Genomic DNA, 26,242 nt, shown 5'->3' with positions numbered 1-26,242 from the left:
GACTCAAAACATATATAATCCCACCATAGGCATGCAGCCCATTTAGGCCAGGGAAAAAGTGCTTCCTCTCCACCCATCCCCCAGTCTAATTAAGACATTAAATCAGATGCATTAATAATTTTAATGTAATAGCTTCTTGTTAGCGCTTTCCCCACCCTGCCACCCCACATAGGCACCTGCACGAGCCCTAAAAAAAAACCTTAAAAAGTAGGAGCAGTTGTGAACCTGGAGTCACACTGGTATTTTGCACAGAGTCAGCAGAGCCCTGTGATTCAAAGGATGTTGTTGTATGTGTGCCGATAGTGTCACATCCTTTTGCATGGTCTGGTGGTGAATTGATATAACACAGCTTTTTCTATCACTCCAAAAATCAATCTTCTTCTACTTTTCGTCTCTGTCAAAGGCCTTATTCTCCCTCTCAAGCCAGCCATTACACTGATTGATTATGACTAAAATTGTCTTGAGTCCTACACACTGAGAAAGATCCCATACAATGAGAAAAGAAAGTGGAACATTTTCAGCTTTCTCTTGATTGTTGTTATAAAAGCATTAGTCTGAAATGAAAGGTTGAAGCAGCAGCTGTTCATTGGCTGTAGCATAAAACATCATCAGTTTGCATTGCTGTGAGCCCTAAATGGACATTTTAAGTGCCTCATTTGTTCACAAGAGGTTCTTTCTCAAGCTCTCCCCGTTCTGTTTTGTAGACAAAGTGAGACAACCTTCACTAGAGTGAAGAACTGAAAATGCCTTTTGAACGTGTGTTAATGCTGTTTCAATAAACATATAAAAACTTTAAAAAAAGATCTCATAGTGCAATAGTGATGATAGCAAATCGTTTCTTCAAATGGCTATGTCTGAAGAACCTGTCTGAGGTGTTCAAGTATTTTTGAGCCCTTAAACGGAATCCAGATACATGAATTTGAGGTGTATTTTTGCAATGTTCTTCATTTATGCAAGAATGGATTCTGTTCTAAAGGTTTGTCCCATTAAATTTATCATACTGAAGTGTCTCATCAGTGTGATAATTAAAAGGAATGTGAAAAGGAAAACAGGGCAGCATTGAATTGCATGTCACTCAATCAAATTGAAAAGGATATCATCTGTTTGCAGAATATGACACAGTGGGTGTAATTCCCATTAAAAACAGCTCTCTACATTGAAGTGGAATGATTTTGTTACTTAAGCAGAATCAAGATAGATTGATAGAAAAAGCTGTCTTAAATCTCTCATGAAAACTCACCAATATTCAGCACTTTGTTTCTCTAGAAATGATATGTATGAATGTTTTTTATTAAATCCACAATTGAGCACTTGCTGGTCTATTAAAAACTTAAATATTTTTTTTAATTCAGTAGTGCTGCTTTTGCTCCGCATCTGGTATTTGTCCACCCTTTTATATTTGCAGTATCCTGTAAGATCTACCAGCTCCGAGATGATGAAAACTGGTGCCTGCTACAGGCATCATGACTTATTTCAGATTTAACAACAAGGAAGAAAAAATTTCTATTACTTAATGACTTTCTGACAGTTTTCCACTAGGATTAAAAATTTACCAACTGGATAAAAACTGTTACATTTTGAAATGTTAATTCTAGACTCATGACCTAGGATAATGAACTTCTTAACATGCTACTAACTAGCACAGATAAAAACTGTTATCGTAAAACTGATAGCCATTTTTCTACAGTTTTGTATTAAATGAATATGTTTCCAAGGACAGGATTGTGTTTGTGCTGTATTTAGGAAAATCTGTGAACTGTAACTTCAGTATGTTGTGCAAAACTTTGAAGATCATGATCATTGAAAGGATTACTGTAAGGTGAAATGTAGGCAAGCTTTTCTAGTAATATAGCTCATAAATTGAATTACTAAGAAATAGTTTAATGCAGACCACCTCTTTATAAATCATTTGCATTCTGAATTATATTAATGCAAATTCTGAAGAAAAGATGTTTTTGAGTGGAATCTTGGTTTATATTTGGAAAACAATTTGGGACACAAACCTTTTAACTCCTTTTAATGGAAGGGAAGTGTGTTTTAGTTCCACAATCAGAGACGTTTGAAGCAGAACATCTCTTAAGACCATCTCAGTTGTTGAACAGGTGTTTAGAAATAGCGTGAAAGTAACTAAGAAGTATTGTTGCTGGATGGTGACAACCTCATCAAGATGAAATAAAAGATGATGAAAACTCCCAGCCGAACTAGTAACCAAAGCATGTAGCAGAACAAATGAAAACCTGTCAGGGCTAGATAAAACCGGGCTAAAATCAAATTAAAGATGAGATTAAAAGAAGCCAAGACTTAGGAAAAACAAAACAAAATAAAACATTAAAATTGCTCAAAACCAAAAGGAAACTAGCCAAAGACAAACTTGTCAAGAACTGAGATGGATTAGGAAAGAAACTGATCTAAGATAGGAGGAACAAACTTGGATCTTATGGAGTGTGTAAAGCAAATGAAAGGAGTCAGAACGGCATTCATCTGAGATTGATTTACCATTTTTTCCACTTGCCAAAGCAGAAGGGAAGATGTGTTTTTTCCACTGTAGAATCTATCATATAGAATATCTAACTCTGAGCCTGAAGTTTAACTGTTTTTTCAGACATTTCAGAGAGGAATATCTTATTATACCTGTTTAAAATAATAGCTAAATGTTCTTCAGATGGAGGAACAGAAAGCTTTATGTTATTGCTACCAGTCTAAAGGGACCTGTAGTTACTGTGCACAGTACTTTTTTTGAAAAAAGGATGAGCTATCAGGCATTCATAACTGCATTATTCATTTTGGAACTGGGAACAGAATAGAATTGGCCAAGTTTCACTCAAGGGTTATATAAGACAGTGTGAATAATGAGAAGGAAGTTAGAGCTGGGAAAGTATCAAACCTCTCCAGAGCCCCTGTCAATCTTTGGGACTAGGGAGAAAGTTGCAGAGTGACTCTTTGTGTAAAACCATGATTCTGAATTGCAAAGTGGAAGGTTCAGGCTTCCAACATATCCATGTATTGTAGCTCCTCTGAATCTTGTAGCAGTTCCCCAAATGTAATTGAGGACACAGTGCAATTCTGAAGGGTATTCATAATGTGTATCCACAGGTGCCTGAGTTAGCAGACCAGTGTCTGTAGCTGGAAAGATTCAGAGCAGGGTTCAACCACAGGTGATCTCATTCATTCCCAGTTGGTGAAGCTGCTCCAGTGTCAAGAGCAAAAGTTGGTCTGACAGGATTCCCTAAAAGTAGGTACTAGACATTAGATGCTTCACACTGGTTGGTGTAAATTCTCCCCATGTCATGCTAGTGTTCCCCTAGCATGCTCCATCAATATTAGGTAGACTGAAGGACAAACATAGACCAAATCTTGACTAGTGCTGGACCTTATGATGATTTCTATTTTATCTGGACATATGGGATCACAAGTAAGGTTTGAAAGAAACTACAAGATTTCATCTTATCCATCTCCTAGTCACGGTCCTCTGAGATATCTAACCTATTCTAAAATGCTTCAGTGATACAGTTTTTAGCACTTCTTAGGCACCATAGAGCTACCCTTATGAATAACAGAGTTTCCAAAGAACTAATTTAAATCTCTGTTGCTACAGTCTATGTCCATGATTGTCTTAACCTCCAGAGACACAGAAAATGGCTTATTCACTAACTCTTCCTTTTTTTTTCCTTTGTGTGTGTGTGTGTGTGTGTGTGTGTGTCAGCCTTTCATGTATTTAAAGAGTGTTATGAAGTACCTCTACTTAGTTGTTGGGTTTTTTTCCTAATCTTTTGTGATTCTTTGAAATTCCTGTCTTTACTAATAGATGAAGATTTTACTTTCAGACATGCGGATGTTGATTCTAACCTTACATTTGTAGGAAATGACACTGTAAACTTTGGAAATTGTTAGTCACAGAAAAATATCCAAATGCTTTTCTAATGTTTTTGCTGGAGGAATGAGAACGTGGTGTGAACAGGGCAAGAGACAGGAGGAAGAGCCAGTATGGGCTCCTACCTGAGAAAGAAGGTGGCAGGCTTTCTTTCATACCTCTGTGATCATATTGCTAAATGGTAATAGTGACATCTGGTAAAAAGAGCTTAGTCTAATGAGGGAGGCTTGACAGTGAATTCCTTAAAGACTAAAGATAAATGCTAGTATAACAATGAGACAAATGATATTCTAGTGAAGAAGTTTCATTGAAAAAGAGAAAATTGCCTATGGTGAAAGTAGGACCAGCACCTGGGGGGCTTTCTCCTGTTATCTGAAAAAGAATCTTTTGTGGTGAAGTGTCATTACTGTCTGATAGTACTGAAGGAAAGTAAAATAGGTCAGCAGAAATGTAGAAGATAATAGAGAAAAGAAACAGCCAAATAGTTTTCTAAAAATCAAACATCTCCAGAAAAAACTAATTTCTTCTGATGTTTTTCTAAATCAGTAAATGATGGGAATGCTGTGAATGTAACAAATTTCTTTCTAATGCAGCTTTTGATGAATATTTGAGGCTTTCATGAAATCTTGCAAACTGTATATTCTTCTGGATATGAACACTTGGGCAGAATAAAAACTGGCTGAAGTAAAGGAAGACTGTTAAAACATTTTGACAGTCTTTTTGGCTTTAGCAAAAAGAAGTACTGCTGATTTGAAAGTATTGTGCTACATTATTTCTCTTTTATCCACACTATTTTTTAATCCACACAATCAGCTGTGGATTGTGTACTAACAAATAGTGGCCTCTCTGAGGATATTTAAAAATTCTCAGTCATACATCTTATAATTTTCTCTTTCCATATAATTCTTACTGCAATCAATCACAGGCCTGCAACAGGCAGGATTTTTTCCTCTTCCCCACCTGGATTTTTGTGGATCTCTGTAGGGGTTCTCCTCCACATGTATCCATTGACTCGTGCAGGGTCAAGGCCTGAGAGTTCAGGTTGGGACCACTTTGAACCAATGACCCTAAGTATAAAAAAGCCAGAGAATAATGACACTTATCAGAAAAAGGGCAAAATATAGACTCTTTGGGCTGGGTTCAGTTGCCTAAATATTTGCCTAGAGCCATTTAAGATGGATTTGACTTCAGCAGAGTGCTCGAGAAAGTTGTAGCTTTCATACAGGTCCTGTGCCATATTTTCTGGCACTGTGTGGACGTCTCAGATGCCATAAATCATCAAAGTATTGCTAGACATCAAAGTTTATGCAGCTGAATGGAGCCCTTTAGTCTACAGGTAAACTTTTAATACAATTTTCCTTCTTTGGCACTCTCATCGGTCTTTATTTCTGGTCTGTTTCAGGACTGCTAGCCAGCTTTGTTGTCTCTTGTAAAGTATTTATGAAACTCTAACTTATAGTTGTAAGCATGAGAAGTACAAATTTTACTCTTTCTTATTCTGCTTGCCACAGTATGTTCAGTATTGTAGCAGTGTTAGTCAGGGGTATGGTTTGGCCAATATTTTAAGCTCTGTCCTCATTACATCATAAAGGGAATGTGTTATCATAAACTTGCCTTAATAGCTAAATGGCATCTCTTGGTAAAGTGAATTTTATTTATCTAATGTAACACCATGTTAAAAAGCATTATTGTCAGATGATTGGCCAAATTTTTACCAGTAAAAGATGCACACATGTCAAGTGCATTATCTTAATGTATCAATAATTGTGTTAAGGAGCATTTCTTACTTGGAAGAGGGTAAATGTTGGTCCCTACACATATCATTTATTTTAAGAAAGAAATTAATTCATATTCATAGATGTAATATTTTCTTAGTTGACATCATAAAAATAACCATAGTGGAAGCCTTAGAAGGATGTCATCTAAGAAGACTCTTTGGGTGCATTGAATTAAAACACTGAGAGACAGAACATACTTTAAACGTCCCCCACCTTCCTTTTTTTGTCTAAGATCTGCTCATTAAAAATAAAATCGAGGATACAGCCCAGACTAAGTGTTTATTGATGAGTAATATGTGACATTCAAGTCAGCAGTTATATTTGTAAAATATCTGTATTTTTTATTTCCCTCTGCTTAGGAAACAGTTTGAGAAATTTATTGCAGTATTCAAAGAAAAACGCCTTATTGGGACCTGTAGGGTGGGGAGGAGAGAAAGGCGAGAGGTGACATGGGATGTGCAGATGTGGACATTATTAATTCTTTTACCACCAGCAACAATGAACTGATAAAATTCATTCCAACAGACTGTTTTAAGAATATTTTAAACTTTTGTAATCATTTTGGAAGATGTTTCTTTGTAGAAAAGTAATAAGCTTAATGTGACTAGGTGATTTTTGTTGCTGAGACGTTCCATTCATTTCTTCCCACCTCACTAAGCTTGCTGCATTTAACCAGCCATATACAAGATTCTGTCTTTTTTAAAAGCTGTAATAGTGTGAAAGTGAATTTTAAACTCCTCTAACAACGAACAGTAACATAGAGAAACAGGAGGCTGCAGTGCCCACTCAAAGCTAGCCAGCACATTCAAGTACTTTTTTTGCAATATTTTTTTATGAACAGACCTAGAATGATTCACCAGAGTGTATTTACATTATTTTTAGCAAATGCATTTCACTGTACTGAAGAAGTAATCAGAGTTGCAATTAACACAAAGTAAAATCAAGAAAGACTGTGTTTTCAGGAATCATTGATTTAAAATAAATTAATTCTTATCCCATGAAATTTCCATTTAGTTTATATTTTTATTTTATACCATTACTAAGACATTTACATACAAATACATTGTTGTAATAGAATAATGCACAAAAGAACAATGGAAAAATATACATGTTGTTGTGTGTATTATGTGTAATGTATAGGTATATATACATTGTATGTATGTATGTGTATGTATATACGTCTAATGTATGTTAATGGAGAGCTAGTAATATATGTCTAGGTTAAACACATGATAAAAATTAATGAAAAATTAGCCATTAATGATAAGGAAAAGGAATGAGTTCTATAGTTAAGATCTAATGTGGGCTGAGGGAAAAGATTGAGGACATCTTACCAAATCAATTAAAGAAGGAAAATTTGAACTGAATAATATGGACGAGAACCTTCAGGTAGAAGTAGAAAAAGAGCAAGAAAAGGGACCAAAGATTGCTACACGAAACAGTAAATCTAAAAGGAGACCACAGATCTCTGAGTCAGATCACAGACCTGATTCTGCTGGAAATTCACTCACAGAAAAAAATAAAGCAGGAAAACTGGGGAATTATCCTCTGTGCATATAAATTACTGCAAGAATACTGACTTCAGTGGATATAAACTGTGCAATGCTGTTTGACTATATGGCATGCAGGGTCTTTCTACATAGTACAGACATTTTGTCTGCCGCTATGGTTAGCAATGACTTAGCCAAATTTTTCCTTCCTGTCACTGTTGATGTGCTTTGCAATTTCCCACCTTTCTGTTGACCTCCACAATAGAGATGGTGTTATTTCAACTGTGGCATTTTGAGATGACTGTAGTTGAAATACTAAATAAATCTAAAAAATGCATCCATTGCTTTCACTTTCTTCAGGCTACACTTTATTCCCAGCTATGCTGATACAAATCCAAAGCAAATGAAAAGATATGTGGTCAGGTTTTGACAGAGGGAGGAAAAGTAGATGAATAGAGCCAATATAAAGTAAAGATTTCACTTCAGTAGCTAGAGGTGTGTCAATGTGAGGATATGTGAACACTGAAAAACTGACAGGAAAATTAAATGATACACAAAGCTAAAAATAGTTATACTGGAGATATAAACAAAAATCTGAGAGGGGAAAAAAAGATGGAAAAAGTATAATTTTAGGGTGGGTAGGCAGTTTCAGACATTCCTTTTAATTTCTTTTAATTTTTTTTTTTTTTGGTGAAGAAAATAACTGTAGGTCAATGCTTTTAGATAATGGATGTTGCAAACTGTTCCTGTCTTTGAAAAGGATTGTTTTTTACTTTCTGAAACATGAATGATCCATAGGCACCAGATGGTTTTTTTTTTTATGTAAGCCAAAGATATTAGCTTTAGATTTCTTTGAGAAGTTTAGAGAGCTGTTCTCAATCCATGCATTTTAAATGATGAGACTATTTTTATTAGTTTTCAAGACATTTCTGTCACTAATTATTTTTGCATTACTGCACCCTCTATCTCTAATCCTTTGACAATTCTGTATTTGTGGCATCTGGGATCCAAATCTCATAACATGAAGGGCATCTCAAAACATGAATTTCTTAAAACATTAAGAAATACTTTCACACACATTTATTGGAGGCAGATTTATTGCTGAATGAACTGGAATTTCCACCTCTTTCCAGCTCCATAGCTGCCACTGGCACCTTCTTGAACGTTGTCATACCTCTCATCTCCCTAACACAGCAAGAATTTCTTCCCCTTTCCCCTGCTCCCTTTCGGAATATGTCTGGATTCTTTGAAATGGTGACATACATGTATGTGGAAGATCATACAATGCTGCCACTTTTTTTCCCATGACCTTGTGATTCAACAGACTAGCGGGCAATGAAGTAGTTATAAAAATGAGCAATCAGCAGAATGTTGCTTAAATCACTTTTCCCAAATTAAATCATTGAAAGGTAATGTAGAAGTAAACATAGGCATGAAAAAGAAAAAAATTACATTTTATGTGTTATTTCCTGAATAACCTATTCATGAGCTCAGACCTGCAGTCAGGATTTCATTGATCAACATGTGTTGATTTTTTTTAATAGTAATTTTGCTTGAAAATTTAGCCCAAAATATTTTAATGTCCTCATATGCATAATTCTAAGACCTCTCAATGAAAAGTTAGTTTTTATTAGTTTATGAGGTCATTTATGCAATTTTGGTTGTATCAGGGCTTTTTCGAGGAATCTTGGTGTCAGACTAGAGAATAGCACATTACCCCACTTTGTCTGATTAGATGATTCTATATGCTTTCTGGATTTTATTAGCTGGTTTCAAACACGTTGGAAAAAATATGAAAATAAATATATTTCATCTCTGAGCTTTGTAACAGAGAAAATAGTTAGAGCCAGTAGCATCTCCCCTGGATTCTAGGAGAATGGTATTACCCTGCCTTTCTCTGAGAGATTGCTGGTTACCTTCTGTCAGTGAGCAACTGTCTCACTGGAAAGCAGAAGCACGATCTCATCTCTTTTGTCTGTGTTCAAGGCAATTACTTCTTAGAAAGTGGAATTTCTTCAGAATGACTATGTACAAGAGCAAACGCAGAAACCAAAGATGTAAGTAAATTGTAAAGTTTTTTTAATGTTCTTACAGAGGAGGGAAAAATAGATCTCCAGTTTCATTGAAAACCATGCTTTACTTCACCCTGCTCTGGTTAAATAATACCAGAAAAGCAGGAGCAGTATTCCCTGCCAATTATCCCACTGTATCTATATGTTAAGTGCATGAATGAGCTTTAAAATAAAAAATTAGCTCACTTGTTACTATGGAAACCCTCAGTAAGTGATTGCTTTATAATATCAACAAAGAAATAGAGATCAAGTGTAAGTTTAGTTCAGACCAGCATCCTTTATTGAGGGCTTAATGACTGGCTAGCTATAACCTTTGACTTGACAGGGTTGACAAGCTTTCACTTGGTGGACTTCTTTATGTGGTTTGCTTTAGGAAGCCAGCAATACCAGAACTTTAAGGGCAGTTATTTTATTTTCCTTCACCACAACTTTCAGAATAATTAACTAGTTTGCTTAAACCACAGAAACAGAAACTGGGGGGAGGGAAGCACGCATGTGTCTCTGTTGTGTATTTAAGACACTCCAGCCCTGAAAATTCACTGGCTTCTAAATGCATGAGTTCCAGTCAAGCACCTGTTTGACTTTTTAAATTTCTATGGCATCAGCCAGCAGAATTTCAGTACTAATCTTACCTCCTCCAGAACGTTACGGAAGGGTGACTGAGGCAAGTAAAAATGAAGTGCTGTGGGTCAGGTCATGAAGTATGTGTTACTGTAAGAAAATCTAGCAAGAGGCCAAGTTATAAAGGGGGAGCATGTCTGAGGCTGAGAAAAAACACATTCCTCTAAGAAAAATGCCATGTAGACACTGTGTGTTTTCAGGGAGAGAGCAGGAGGGGAGGTATATCAATTTGGAAGAAGAAAAGTTTGGATTGTATTTGGACAGGAGCATTGTTACTGTTCAGAGTTGAAGGGATATATACAGCTGTATCACTGACCTCAGTTTCTGGTCCTTAGAGCTTCATCTGTACAGGTCTCCACTTTTTCTTGCCCAAAACAAATGGATGTGCTGCATGTAGAAAGTTTGCAGGACAGATCTCTGCTAAAATCTCTGCAACAGAAATCAATCATCTGCTTCACATTCAAATAAAATAAATTATCATAAATTTTGTTCCCGTAGCAGCAGTGAAAGAAAATTATTTATATACAGGCAGATTATAATTAATCTAGTTCATTTTAACATACTAATTACTATCACTGTTATTATGTAAACCGGGAGCTCTTTCTATAGCCAGCTGCATTCTTGCATTCTCTCCTGTTCAAGCCTGGTTATGGTGTACAATAACAAAATTTGTGACTGGGTAGCTGAGTTGTTAGGTTTTTTGTTGTAGGGATATAGTCATTCATGAAAACTGCATGAGATGCTTTTAAGAATGCTTTTATGGAGAGAACCTGCCTTCTTCCCCTTTCCCCTCCACCCCTGCTGACCCCGAGGAAAATCTGTGATTTGCCAAGAGGAAAAAAAAAAAAGAATGAAACATAATTAGAATCAAATTTGTAATTATGAGGATGGCTGTAGCAATGTTTTTTTGTTTTTAAAACTGTCTCTAACTTCAAGATCCTAATCAATAAAATATCTCAATAAAACTGTCTCCTTTATATTAGATACCAGTACTGTATACATGGATGCTTCATTAATATCTCTTAGTTAATTAGCAACTGCAAAAGCCTTAACAGACAAACAAAACAATTTGAGTAATTTTGATATTGCTACTATTCATATCACTCAAAGGCTTTTTGAAGGATAGATTTCATCTAAGTAATTGTTATTCTGAAATACAAGGGATAATGGTAGCAGCTGTGTTAAACAGTAGAAAAGTACTACATTTTCTGTCCATTACATTTAACACATGTTCTATTTCAAACTTGGAGGCATTTTTGGTGACCCTTAATAAACAATTAAAAAAAAATTAGTATATAATTTCCAATATATGTAGGGTGAACCTTGGGGTTTATATCTCCTCACTAACTCTCAATAAAACACTTGAACATCTGGCATAAAACAAAAGTGAGCTTTGTGGCTTTTTCTTATTCATTGAAATTCTGCTTCTGGATTTGGTACATTCTGAACAGTATTACAAGCATTGCTTTCCTAACCCATTTTTTTCTTTAATGTTTGAAGAAGGATGTAAGGTATTTTGTACTTAATTTAAAAGTACATCAGATTAGAAAGAAGGACAGAAAAAATAGAGACATAATGACCTTTTTCTAACATAAAATATAAGGAATGCCCATTTCCAATTTCTGTCCCAGGTACAAAACTCTTGCTAGGGGAGCAGATGCAAAAAAATGGGTCTACTTATCTGTCTATATGAATAGGATAAAGGTTCCCTATATATTTTTTCAGCTAAGCATTGTACATAAGACTTCTAAGTTCAAAACTAATCTTAATATTTCACTTTCATTGTACCTTTGTTTTTGATTCTAGTCAAAGTGGAACTCATATTAAGTAGTTAACATGTTTTATTTATTCCATACATGGTTGTAACTAGTGAGACTTAAAAATAAATATCACAGTGAAATATCACTGTGAAACTTGCAACACTAAACAAAATTCAGATTAAGGCTATTTCTGTATGAGTGTTTGTATGTACCTACCTATGCATATACATACAATCTCCATGCGTACATGTGTCTGCACACCCAGATTTATAGCGTGCTTTATCCTTAATTCAGGATGTTATCCAACTGATAGGCTGGATTCTCGTTTCATTGCACAGACCTAAGGGCTGAATGAGGGGAAACCATTGTAACAGTTGCAATCTTATAAACACTGAAAAATTGGTAAACATGTGTAGTACAGCTTTTCTGAAATAAAAGGTTTGAATCTCAGACTGACCTGTTTTGGGGCTGCAGCTGCTAAGGAGGATGGTCAGGGTAAGCCTTGCTGTAAGCTGCAGTGCACATGTGGGTCTTCTCCATGGAGAGGCAGTCATTCACATCTTCTGGAGATGCCATGCCTCCAAGCCTCCTCTCATGAAGCAAGTAGCAGGCATCCATTTTTCATTGGGTTCTTTCTTGTAGACTTCACTGTTACAGGAATCAAGGCAGGCTACTACCCTTGAAGACAATAACGTTGGAAAAAAATTGACTTACCTATAAATCAACTTTAAGAAATTCACATCATTATTATTTACTCATGGTTAGTGTAGCTTCACAACTTAAATCAGGACCACATTTTGGAAGGCTGTGTATGAAAAGAATGAAAAGATGATCCTTAATGATGCTTCAGTCTAACACTGTAAATTTGACTTGGAAGAAATGCAAAAGGAGAAAGAGACAGTAATGGCCAGTGTGGCAGGCAGCTGTGTTTTAAGGAAGGTGTGCAGCAACACCTGGGAGGAGATGGCAGAGTGATGCCTGGAGTGCAGAGGCTAGTGTGGGACTTCCATGCTACACACCAGAAATGGGGGTTGCAAAGTTAAGGTAAAGATGGGAAAATTAAGAGGAAAAATAGGACTTATCTCTTGCTTTCTTCATCTTCATGTTTTTGGTGCTTCATGGAATCTTCTGGGCATGTCAGCAATGGCAGTCAGAGCACAATGACAGTTGAGGCAAAGAGCAGTTACTTTTGAATATTAGGAACCACTGATAAAGTCAACAGTTATCATAAGTGCAGCTACAGATCCTGCCCCGTTAATTCCAAGGCATCGATCCCAAACTCATTCATGACAATGTGAAGAACGCTGTCAACATAAAATGGGCCTGAAATTGTGCTCCAAATGCATTAATGACTTCTGCCAAGGCTTGGCTACCAGCTCCATGTAAAATATCTGTTTCCATGGCATATTACAGTTTGCTTAGCTGAAATAGTCATTGCTATTTTTTATGCTGACATGCTGTGAACAGTATTTTTTGTAAAGTATCATCCAGATCTTGTGAAGATTTTGCTTCTTTTAAAACCAACAGATGATTAGTTGTATTTCAGGGTTTTTTTGAAAAAGTAATGAGAGGGTAGACATCATACTTCCTTTTATTCTGGCAATCTCTCTCTCCTCAAAGGAGACATGTCACAGCTTTACCTGTAATTGTCAAATGTATCATGATTCTTTGCCCTCAGTCCCCAATTTTGTTTGTCCAGTCCTAGGTTTCCCTGCATGCAGAGTGCTGTAGAAAGTAGCATGTACACGTCTCCTTTTTACCTCTTAGGGCAATAAAGAGCCCCCAATACCAAGGCTGCTGCTGCTCAAAGAAAATAGCAGCCTTTAATACAACATGTGCTAGGAGTTAAAGTGATCTCATTGGGGAAAATAAGTGTAGTTACTGACCCAGATACATATAAGAAAACTCTGCCTCTTTCCTTAAAACATCAGAGACCCAGACAACAAGGGAATATCTCTTCAGCATGACATAGAGACAGTTTTCTTCATGTAAAGCTGTCCTAGAATAGCCCCAGGATATTCCTATTGCTGCATACCTTTTGAGGAAGTAGAGTTCAGCACAATTAAATGTATCATCAGTAATAAGGCAGAGCAAGAAGGCCCTCATGACCTGCAGGAGTACAAATGTCATTGAACATTCACATCACATGGATAACGTCTTTATACAAAAAAAAATATAATTGCTACTCAACAAGTCAGGGGCTCGAGGGATAGAAGCACTCTTCACATAGCTTTGAAGGGAATTCATTGTGACCTGAGAAAGTTGGCTTGTTTGAAATTATTCATTTTCCAATGTTACTAAACAGTGAAACTTAAGACATATGTCCCTTAGTGAAGCATGCAGGGTAAATAAGCTAGAATTTTTTGTTTCACAATTTTTCAAGTGTCTGTGTAGACTTCTAAAGCAGACAAGTTTTTTCTGCTTCTAGACTGTACAAGTGAATCAAAAGTATTGAAAGGTAATTGTTTCAAAAAGCATCTTTTGAGAGATTAATAGTCTGACCAAACCCTACATGCACAACTCACGTGATGCTCCCCACTGCTCGGTAGGAGTCTGCCTCAGGAAGAAAAACAAAAGTAGATTTTTTTGTCCCTGTAGAGTAAATGCTGGGAGGAAATACTAAAAGTGAGGCGGAAAGCTTGAGGGAGGGGAGAGAAAGGAATAAACAGTGCAAGTACAGATTCAGAAGCGACTTCTAAAAAAATTGTCTGAGAGCAGAAGTCAGAACACATGAAATGCAAGTGGAGAACATAACAAAGAAATCCAACGAGTCATTTCAGTTTTATGGAGGAGAAATTTAGGGCAGCAAAAAACCTTAATAATAGCTTTGGCTTCATTAAAAAGGTTATGGTTTTAATGTTGGGAGCGGTTTCTTTATTTTGCATAAGTAAGTTAGTAGAATAGTGGGCAATATAAAACGTTTCAACAAAAAGAATAATTAGAAAGCTGGGGAGATCTCATAAAAATACACCAGTTACTGTCAAGGATCATAAAAAGGGAATGACTAAAAAAGATGAACATATGCAAATCATATAATTTGGATTATGTGATTTGAAATGTATTAGGGGAATTAACAAACGAATGTACCACACAATTGAAAGTTTGTATTTGAAAGCTCATTGAAAACTAAGAACATATCAGAACTATAAATGTAATACTGGTTTTCACGCACACATAGAATTCCAGTTCTCAGCCCTGCTCAGGCTGGCAGCAAATGTGGCTATGTTCATCAGTAACACAATTTATCATCAGTGAAACAGCACTTACTGCGTGTTGGTTAGTCTTCCACAAGGAATCAAAACTTACGAGTTCTGGGACTGTACTTCAATAATGACCTGAGATCTGGGAAAACCAGTAATAGTTTTAAAAAGTGAAATCTATTAAAATAACAATCAACAGGTTGAAGGTAATCATAGTTTAAAGCAATCTATATAGAAAGACAACCAGTGATAAGACCAAGCACAGTATGTGCGTATTGACACCTTTACAAGGAAAAAAATCATAAAGTTTTAAAAAATACCTCTCAAATGATTGTCCAAAATCTGATAAACCATTAAAGGGATATTTACTGGTTGTGAAGCATCAGCCAAGACCTAAATGTCACATAAAGTCCAGCATTTTTTCAGCAGTTTTATCTTTGAGATTCTTTGACAGTAAAATCCAGAAACATTTCTAGACATTACTTTGGAAACATTCCCCCTCCTCCCTCCGTACACAGCCCAGAAGGGACAGAGATCTCAGGTACATTAGAGTGGCATTACAATGAAGACTGTGGGCACATATGACTAATATTTAGACTCCAGCTCATATCTATGGAGCGTTCAGCATCACATTTTTCGTTTTGAAGAGCTCACATTTTGGCCTTAAATTTCTGCTTTCCTCTGTTCCATCTCATTTCTTCTGTTTTTTTCAGTTATTAGAGTGTTAAACATTCTGAAAAATAGGCTGCGTTGTCAGTTTATGTTGTGGATTATGGTTATAGATTTTTCTGCCCCTGCTTAAAACTAAGGTGGCATCTCTTCCTCATTGTCCTTTGCAGAAGCCTGCACTGATTTCTACAAACTATTCTTTGGTTTTTGTTGAACTTCCCACAAAATAAAGTCTGCCTAGGGCTGCTTTTCACCAAACATAAATAAATAAATAAATAAATAAATAAATAAATAATACATATTGTATTATAAAACTTCTTTTGACCCTGGCAAGTTAGAAATTGCCTTAGAAAATCATCCAACTGTAATTCTTTAAATAGAACACCCATTGTTCTCCAAATTGCTGGTATCTGTCTTATTAATAGTTTCCAAAGGCAATTCTATTGCTGATTTTGGTTCACCTCCAGGTCTGTCATAAAGCTGGATCTAGGTGTGACCTTCTAGCCTGGTTTTACTGCCTGCGTTCAGATATTATTTCCTTAGGACTCACTGAAGGTTTTGCACAGCTATTTGCAACACTTTGTCTTTGCTATATTTTCATTGTGTTACTGCAGGGTAACATGTTCTATCAGCACAGAACTGAAACCTAATGCCAGAGAGTCTCCACACTCAGTAGTCTTGTTTATTATTCTGCAAATGGTCTTTCCATTTTATGAGCTATCTTTTTTGAAGGGAAGATATCTTTTTAAACTTACAGTTTATCATTTAAAAAAAAAATCAGGGAGAGAGTGGTAGGGTAAGGGAGGTACCTTCCTGCTTGCCCTCAGTGGCTGAACTAAAAGCCAAAGAAAATCTCAGCGATTTAGTACTGGTCACTTGTAAAATGAGATGGCTGTCCTGAGAAACAGAAACATACATTATGATTACATTTCTGGTGCACTAAGCACTTATTTGATTGGCCTTCCCACTGGGTATCATTTTATATCTTCCATTTAACATATTTCATGAGGACTAAGTCTTATAAAGATGGACTCATGCCAGTATGGGTCTAGCTCTAGCACTTTTTTCCTTTCTCTGATATTCCCTAAAACTAAAATAGTTTTCAAGCATTAAGATATGTTTGTCTACAAATTCCTTTCATGAGAGCAGAAAATCCGTCAAGCTTTTTGCAATTGTCCTTACATCCTTGTTGGTACTCACTGATCAGCTTTCTAGGAAAAACAGTCTACAGTGTCACAGTCCCCAGCAATGTATATTTTGATATATAAGTAACCTGTGATGTACCACACATACTGCGTTACACTTGAAAGTGATCAGCTGATGCAGATGCCACGACTAGGAGAGAAGACTTTTTCTAAAGCAGGTTCATTAGTGAGTAGCTAGATGCATGCAATGAGTGGATGGCATACAGCCACCAGTGCCTTCTGTAATAGTTTGAGAGTAACCGTGCACATGCAATGATTTGTAATTTTTTATAAAATCTGGGATAAAAAGCTTTCTGAGCACATTTGCAGAAATTATTGTGTATGTTACAGATATTACATGTGAATTTTTAGTCAATCTCGATTGTCACAGGCAAGCTGTTGTAAACACATGTTCAAAATGAACCTACTTCAGTTCTTTTTGATCTCTGTCAAAAAGAAAATATTTTCCTGCTATTCACACATATTTTGCTTATACTTGACCAAAAAATGCCCGGACAATAAATTATTTCTAGTCTACAGAGGTATGAATATTAATATATGTGCTTTTATGAAGTATCTCCTGTGTGTGAGAATAATCCCTTCGGTGATTAATTGAAAAATATTTTTTTCCAAATTAACATTGTGATAGCAATGCTAGCAAGATTTTGAAAGTAAACATAAAATCTTTTATATTCCTTTCTTATAATAAGTTGGATTTATGCTTTGACCAGGGTCCTTTTAAAAAATGAAGAAGGAGAATATCTCATGAAATGCAGATTCTATCAGATGGATCTGCCCATGAATGCTGCGTGAATTTCCACACTGCAGATGTTTGTGCAGTCACCATGAAACCTGATTTCTTTCTTCCTTTTCATAAAAATACATTAGCATGCATTTTTACATCTTCTTTTTACCTTTGCCTGAATATATATGCACATTATTATGTTAACTCAGAATGTTTAGTAGAATTCAGTTTTCAAAATATTTGATAAGCCAAAAATGCTATTTTTAACATTGGAGAACATGTTTACACCTGAATTTAAAACCTACTTCTACAGAATGTACTGTACATATTCAAACAAAAGAGATCTGCCATAGAATTATCTATATTTTACTATATGGTCAACTACTGTCTACAGATCCTGGTAGCTCAAATAGGCAACTTGAAGCACATAAATTGTCTAAAAAAAAAATTTTACTTTCAAAAGAAGTTGTAGGTATATAAACAGAAATGCAGATAAATGGGGGGAAAAAAAGAAAAATCATGCATATAACTGGCTTACAATTTTTGCAGTGGTTTATATTTCCCTTATGTAACATTCTTCCTGCCAGGAATTTATAACCCAGGAACATGATGAACAAGTGCTGTATGTTGAGAATTTAAAATTAAAGGGAAGTGGCTGGTATATATCATTTCCCATTATAACTTATTTCTGACTCATTTAATGCAGTTAAAAAACAAAGATATTCTGTGCATAGTTAGTTTTCATGTAAGTGATATACACTATCCATGGCTGTCTGCAGAATTTAGGACATGCATCAGAGAGTAGAAGGGAAAAATGTCCAGTGACAATTTGCCAGCTGATCTCTGACGAAAGTCAGTTCCAGCAAGCAGGCTTTTAACAACATTTTGTGCCTTTGAACATCTCCTCCAGGTGTTCTTTTTGTTTTATTGATTATTTTTACATGAACCTAAAGTTTTGGTCATGCAATAGTGAAATCAATGGCAAAATTCACATTGACAGAAATAGTGTTGAATCAAGGCTTTATTGCTTAGAAAAGAGTGACAATTATGTTGTCCTACACACTGCGTTCACAGAAAACAGCCATGTAACATGCCCCAGGAGCCCTTTCTTTGGGATTTAAATCAGATTTGAAGGGAACGTCTTACAAGTGAATGCCTGTTTATTCTGTTTCTTCAGCCACTTGGTTGGAGCACCTGTTGAAACTGCCATAAAAGTGTCCAATTTACTACCATTTGTTGTAGCGGTTTGCTGAGAAAAATTAATACAAACAGCTACTGTTGTTACACACAAGCTACCGCACAGCCATTAAGCATTAATGTTTTGGAGTTGTTAGAGACTTAGATGTTACACCATCAAAACATACTTTAGTCTCCCAAGTAATCTGATTTTCCTACCTGTGACTTTTTAAAAAGTTCAGGATCTACTTTGTATGTAGACAATCTTCCAGGTTATTATTGTTCATACATGTAGATATAAATACACACTAAGCCAGCATTCAAACTGATTTCTGAAGTCATTTCTCCCCAGGATCTAGGTTAGGTAAGGACATGATGGTCCCATCCAACTCCATACTCGGGTTTTCCTCTGTGAAGAGCAGAGTCCAGGAATGGGCAAAAGTGAGGATGTTGTTGGAGCTCTCCCAGCAGGGAGTTGGGATGTTGGCAAGAAAGCAACTATGTCTTGTGCTCAAAAGCACACCTGGATCCTTTAATTTAGGCCATGTAAGTATCTTGCCATGGACAGCAGCAGAAGCCAAGTTGCGTTTACATAGTTGGCAGACAACTTGTTTCATTGCAAAAAAGAATTTGTGAAATAGTATATTATGAGATAAAATATCTTAGGCAATCCTTCTTGGGAAACTATGTAGTCAGGCCTTAAGAATGTATTGTACAGAAGATTGATGCTTTTTAAGAGGCATGGGTTGTTGTTGGGCATTAACTGAATCTTCAGAGATCTGCCCCTCAGTTTGGTCTCTCTTCACCTAATAGAGATAAAAGAAATTTGGCAAGTCAGTTTTGTATGTCTTTTATCAGACAGGCATTGAAAAACAGCAGAAAAGCATGTGTATGTATTTTCATTCTCTCAGTTCTCAAAAGCCACCAGCCAAATCAGTTTAAAATACATGTAGTAAAGGAAAAAGAATTTTTTTTTTTAATAACCACATATTTGGCTGTGCTTCAGGCAAATGCAAATTAAGCAGCCAATTTATAAACCCTGCCATAAGTGGTTTTTTAAGGGAAGCTATAACCCATTCAGAATACATTCATACTGCTCACTGTTATATTATAAATTTTCTAAACATAAATTATTCAGAAACATTAGGACATTAATGTAATTTAACACTTCATTTGACAGTGCATGAACGTGATGCTCTGGCCTCTAGAAAATATGAGATGAGAACAAAATGGTTTATGACAGAGTTCATGTCTATATTGAAGTTCAAAGGATTTAATACCATCCTATCAAGGTGAAGATTTTTAAAAAGAATATTTAGTGGTCATTTGATGGAGATGCTAGAGTCAAATGGTACTAGTGATCTTTCCATTTAATGCTGTCATGGCAGAGTCAGTGTGATATATTGAAGGATTTGTCCAATGATGAATGAAAGTTCTAGAAATTAGAGAAATTCTTGTGCTGTCCTTACTAACTGGTAAAAAGTAACACCAGTAATAATAATAAAACTCATTGAAATGTTCTATAGAGAGGCTCACAGTTGTAGGCTATATAAATAGAATATTGTCTGAGGCTGTGATCTCTGGGCTTGAATCTAAACTCTTAATGATCAAAGGTAATGGTAAAACAAGCTGATTAAAGATCAGCCTCAGAACCAGAGGAAGCCTCGTCCCAGATCCCTCCCTTTGAATTGTATCATTCACAACTTTTCTATAACTCCAGTAAGATATAGGGCACCTACCTCAACAGTGCTTTTATTTTACTCTCTTAGTAACAATCTGTTTCTATTTGTACTACTTTAACAAAGTAACTATTTGTCACTTATTTCTTCAAAACTATTCTGTATAATTAAATGCTGTTTGATCTTTTATGCATTAATTTGCATTTCTTGTTATGTGTTTTTGTTGTGGTTTAACCTCAGTCAGCAACCGAGTACCACACAGCCGCTCACTCACTCCCCCACCCTCCCCCAGTGGGATGGGGGAGAGAATTGGAAGAGCACAAGTGAGAAAAACTCATGGGTTGAGATAAAAACAGTTTAATAATTGAAATAAAATTATAATAATAATAATATGATAATAATAATAATACACAAAGCAAGTGATGCACAGTACAATTGCTCACCACCCGCCGACCGATGCCCAGCCAGTCCCCGAGCAGCGGCCCCCCCGGCCAGCTTTCCCCAGTTTATGTACTGAGCATGACGTCACATGGTATGGAATGTTTCTTTGGCCAGTTTGGCTGTGCCCCCTCCCAGCTTCTTGTGCACCTGCAAGCCTTCTCAGTTGGTAGAGCATGGGAAACTAAAAAGTCCCTGGCTGGTGTAAGCACTACCTAGCAACAACTAAAACATCAGTGTGTTATCAACATTGTTCTCATGCTAAATCCAAAACACAGCACTGTACCAGCTGCTAGGAAGGAAATTAACTCTATCCCTGCCAAAACCAGGACAGTTTTACAATAAGTCAGGTGTAAGGAAAAAGAGAGAATGGTGGAGAAGAGAGGAAACGGAGCTCAGTTCCATTCTGTAGTGAAATCATTATGCCATCGTGGCCAGAAACTTGCATTTTGGAGAAGTAACAGTTCCCCTCTTGACTCTGTGAAAACAAAGTTGAATCCAGTCTTGGAAAAGGAAACAGCATCCCTGTTTTTCCCTTGGAAGGAGATCACATGCTTGCAGCTATATCAATGTGCTCACTGAGAGGATTTGGGGGTAATCTGCACAGTGTCCTCTTTTTTTTCTCTTTACATAGCAAAAAATGTTCACAAAATTGGAAGAGCATTAAGCTGACTTAATGAAAGATTATAAATCTACATTACTTCTGCTATGTTGCTTTTCAGCTTGCAGCTCTACCTGCAAGGACCAGGGATTCTCTATCTGAAATATAGCTCAAACAGTTGGAAACTCAGCAGGTTGCAATGAAGCCAGTAATACTAAAGACAGCTATATCTCCTATATGTCTTTCATCCATTTCAATTAATTTCCCCAGTGGAATGATTTCAAAGCTACTTCAGTAATTCAGGTGATATTTATAAGGCCTAAGAAAGTTGTACTCTAAAGGGATTCATTAATTATGGAGCATAACTTCATCAGTTTTTTTCCTGATGTGCAATCAACCTGCTATTTATCATGCCCTTAATTTTATGGCATGTTAGGCTGCTACATAGTCTTAAATAGTGTGTGTCTAATTAATGCTCCCTGATTTCATCATCACACATGAGTTACTCCTTCTGGCATCTTTCTTTCATTATCAGTGCACCGATAGTGTTCAGGTGTGGTACATAACAAGCATTATTTTTTTCCTTGACACACAAATCATAGCCTTATCTTGTGAGGTATTACTACTGGCAAGGTCCTTAAATAAAAAATGAGACTGCAGTCCCATGACAAAAGACCAGCCAAGAATACATGCAGGTCACACCTGTTTCATTTCCACAGCTGTATAAATTTGATTTGCCGCAAAACTGGTTAATTATTTTGATCATTGAATCAGTCTAGTCAGGAAAGTAAAGAGTATTAAACAAGGACATTGATAAGCTTGGGATGTGCTTGTGTGAAAGACTAATTGGCTTGATGCATGTTTTAATCAAAACTGAATGCATGTGGCCTTTGCCAGATATTCTGTTCATGCACAGAAGAAATATGTTTCTTCAAAAATTTTAATTTTAAACTCCTTTAAGAAATGTAATTTTGGTGTTTATCATGATCCTGATAAGTGTTGCTATTAAGTTCCTCACTGAAATATAACTGTGAGTCCCCTGGATTTAGGAACGCAAGTCTCTGTGACAGATCTTGAAACTGTCATGCCCTGGATATATATGGTGAAGCTCATGAGTGTCACCGAAGCTCACGTGCTAAACCTGTCAGCTTTAGCCAAAAAAGCAAAAGGCTAATCTGGATGATAAACAAAGCTTAATCCTTCATTGCTTGTAAAATTGGTCATAGGTAATATTCTTAATCTTTTAAAATTGTTAACTATGAAATCACTGCAGCTTATTGGGGACGTACCCTGAAATTTGTATAGACAGTGCTTAGTGCTAAAGTGGTTAGCACCAAAATAGGCTGTTCAACAAACTGACACTTCAGAGGTTAGATGCAAATGAATTTTGACAATAACCACTGTAGATTACTAAAAAGTCTGGTTCCATATTTCCAAAAGTTCATATGGATTTTGAGAAATGAAATTGTAGATTATTTTTAAAAGCAAAACACATGCATATGTTAATACAGAAGACGATCAGAAATGTTCTTTTTGTTGTATGCATCTTTAAATGAATGAAGCTATATATAGATATATATACCCATGTTTTGTGGCTGATTTATTATCCAGTTTGTGCCATTTCTAGTTATACTGGCTGGTACAAAATCCTGTGAATATATTAATCCCTCTGTATCGGAACTAAGCTGATTGCTAGCTGGGGCTTAAGAAGATATCCCCTTTGTAGCAGATATGTGCTGACAGTATTTATCACCTGAATCCCCATATAAGGTGTTTATCATGGACCATGTGCTTCCAGGGTAATGCAATTTTTCCAATTTGAACATAGCCACCTATGAAAAACACACCCCGTGCAAGAGACAAAATCCCCTATCAGATCTCCAAGCGGATACGATGCTCTTTCTGAACAAATATTCTACCTTTGGTGTTCCAGTGAAATTCTGAGGACAGATGTTTTTCTGGGGCATGCTGACAGTTTCCATGGGTGTCCATTTGAGGTAGAGTCTCCATTTCAGGAGTAAAGTGTTTACCAGTTCACCAGCATTTACAGGTGGGTGCTCTGGGTCAGCTATGAATTTAATCAGAGATGGTGTAGCAGCAGAGGCAAAGAATTTGCTATACTTCTGTCCTTGGGTTTGGAAGACCATTTGATTCCTTCTTTGAGAACCTCATTGCACTATTAGGAAGCATTAGAGATGTGGAAGAGGAAGGAGAAGGACAAGAAAGCAAGACCCATACGTCTCTTCATAACTCAAGTGGGGGAGAGGGAAGTGTTGTTCTCAGTTCACACGTGGGAGTCGACAGCAGCTCCCCTGTATCCCACAGATCACAGCTTTCCTTTTCCCCTGAGCTCTGCCTTTAGTCACTGTTGTGTTGACGGTCTCAGAAGCTCCTTCTGGCTTGCTTAATCCAAATTGCTTAGAAATAGCACAGTCATTACATTAGTCATACAGTTTGACACCAGCATGGGAGTCAAACTACGCAAAGGCGTTTTCCTGTCTGTACCATACAATTGTCATTTCTGTGATCAGAAGGCAGATATCTCGTTTAGCATAGCAAATTGTGTTGAGAGACAAAAGTGCAACATTTTTAATTAATTACAATGCTAGTAATGTGAAATCAGATAGAACTGGGTTTGACTAAGAAATTAACTGTGATGTGGCTTTCTTCCGGTTATTTGCATTAGAAGGGTAGATTGCTGGTATATTGCAACTTGTTTGCCATCCTCTTCAGTTACAGTGACTTTACAAAATCAAGTTTTCCTGAGGGAAGAATCTATCAAGAGAATATTTTCACATGGTTTCAAATTTCTCCCAGCCAACACTTCATACAGTTGATTGGTTTTATCTTTTTCTCAGGATCATGATTTTGCAACTATGATGAATTATTACTACTTCTTTTTTTTTTTTTCTTGTTTTAAAATTTAAAATTTTCAAGAAAAAAATTACAGATATTTGCTTTTATGATGTTCTTTGCAAATGGCAGTACTGAAGAAAGGTACTGGAGCAGTAATACTCCAAGTGACTCTTATGGTTTTTGAAAACGCTGTATATTTTTAATATGTAAGCATAACAAGCTTATATTATTCATAACAAATTTCTTTCAATGTTTGCCTTTTGAAAATTAAAGCAACTCAATTAGTAGTAGCAACAGCAAGAGCTTTGTGTAATACAGTGGTTAAAAGGCCGAGTTCTGCCTACATTACAACTTCTGCCATTACTATATCTAGTTTTGGATTAACCTGAACACCTAGCCATTCTGTGTTTTAAAGTTATAGCAATAAATGACAGTTTCAATCCTTTAAACTTGATATTTATACTCTGCCGTTAATTGCTGCTGTTAATGGGGAGGACTTGAATGTGCAAGCAATAAATATTACAGAACAGAACTCACTAGTCAAAGCCTTTTATATGGACAATCTTGACAGTCCAAGTCTGTTGGCTCCTTCTTTCCTGAGAGATACAGTTTCTGGCAATATGCGCAAAACTGCCTAATTCCATAGCTATGGGCAGGAGTTCAGGGATGTAGAGATTAAAAAACAGGTTAAGATAAAACAAGTGGTATAAATAAGACACCTGTTTTTAAATTGTTATTGCTAAGATCAGTTGATCTCATTTGCATTTTCTAGAAAAAGTAAATAAGCCCTTTACCAAGCAGGATCACATCCTCTTTCCCTCTTTTACAGGAGGTTTGTCAAGGCCACAGTCGATGAGTTTCCATGTGCTATGCCCTCTTTCTTGTTTCATTTTTTGCCTTCCAATTTGCTTCTCACTCAGCATCAGGTTGTATGGTAAACAGACAAAAGAATTACCATCCACTCAGTCAAGGTCGTATCAACATTACAACTATGTTACAGCTCATCTAAGGTACCTCAAGTGTATCTGGGTATTCTCTGTCCTCTGTAGAAGATCAGTTGTCCTCTCTTTCATTAAATATCACCGTGAAGACTGATTAGCTCAGGCTTTCCCTTGTTTCCTTCTCAAAACCTCTTATTTTAGGTTCTGTGATCTTACTTATATCTTAAATCATTTAGAAATAATCATTTCCTGCAAAAATAGTCAGAGCACTTATTTATTCCATATTTACATACTTTGCTGGTGGTCTTATTGGTGATAGAAGATGGTAAGTGTTCACCCTGATGAACCTATTTCTAGAGAGACAAGAGATATGATTTTCCTACATCATCTTAATTTTATTTTTCTTTATATTGAATAGGAATCAGAGGTAGAATCATAGAATCATAGAATCATTAAGGTTGGAAAAGACCTCTAAGATCAGCCAGTCCAACCATCAACCCAACACCACCATGCCCACTAAACCATGTCCCTAAGCACCACAGCTACACATCTTTTAAATACCTCCAGGGATGGTGACTCAACCACTTCCCTGGGCAGCCTGTTCCAATGTTTAACCACTCTTTCAGTAAAGAAATTTTTCCTCATGTCCAATCTAAACCTCCCCTGGCGCAACTTGAGGCCATTTCCTCTCGTCCTATCGCTAGTTACTTGGGAGAAGAGGCCAACACCCACCTCGCTACAACCTCCTGTCAGGTAGTTGTAGAGAGCGATGAGGTCTCCCCTCAGCCTCCTTTTCTCCAGGCTAAACACCCCCAGTACCCTCAGCCGCTCCTCATAAGACTTGTTCTCCAGACCCCTCACCAGCCTCGTTGCCCTTCTCTGGACACGCTCCAGCACCTCAACGTCCTTCTTGTAGTGAGGGGCCCAAAACTGAACACAGTATTCGAGGTGCGGCCTTACCAATGCCAAGTACAGGGGCACCATCACTTCCCTACTCCTGCTGGCCACACTATTTCTGATACAGGCCAGGATGCCATTGGCCTTCTTGGCCGCCTGGGCACACTGCCGGCTCATGTTCAGCCGGCTGTCGACCAACACCCCCAGGTCCTTCTCTGCTGGGCAGCTTTCCAGCCACTCTTCCCCAAGCCTGTAGCGCTGCAT

General features: G+C 36.7%; 1 protein-coding gene across 11 annotated transcripts in view; it reads left to right on the top strand.

Annotated features, from left to right (window-relative positions):
* RALYL (RALY RNA binding protein like) overlaps positions 1-26,242 on the top strand; it is a 422,905-nt gene that overhangs the window by 284,347 nt on the left and 112,316 nt on the right. The window contains exon 1 of one of the 11 annotated variants that reach the window (XM_076329481.1): positions 9,088-9,196. The exons of the other annotated variants lie outside the window; for them this stretch is intronic. Within the exon in view, the coding sequence (XP_076185596.1) occupies positions 9,160-9,196 (37 nt within the window). The 5' untranslated portion in view covers positions 9,088-9,159. Of the gene's footprint in view, positions 1-9,087; positions 9,197-26,242 lie in introns of those variants that run through there. 11 annotated transcript variants of the gene reach the window in all.

This window comes from Aptenodytes patagonicus, chromosome 2 (genome assembly GCF_965638725.1).
Source record: "Aptenodytes patagonicus chromosome 2, bAptPat1.pri.cur, whole genome shotgun sequence".
Taxonomy (NCBI): Eukaryota; Metazoa; Chordata; class Aves; order Sphenisciformes; family Spheniscidae; genus Aptenodytes; species Aptenodytes patagonicus.
Note: the sequence above shows the minus strand (reverse complement) of the source record. Positions and strands in the feature narration are given on the sequence as shown.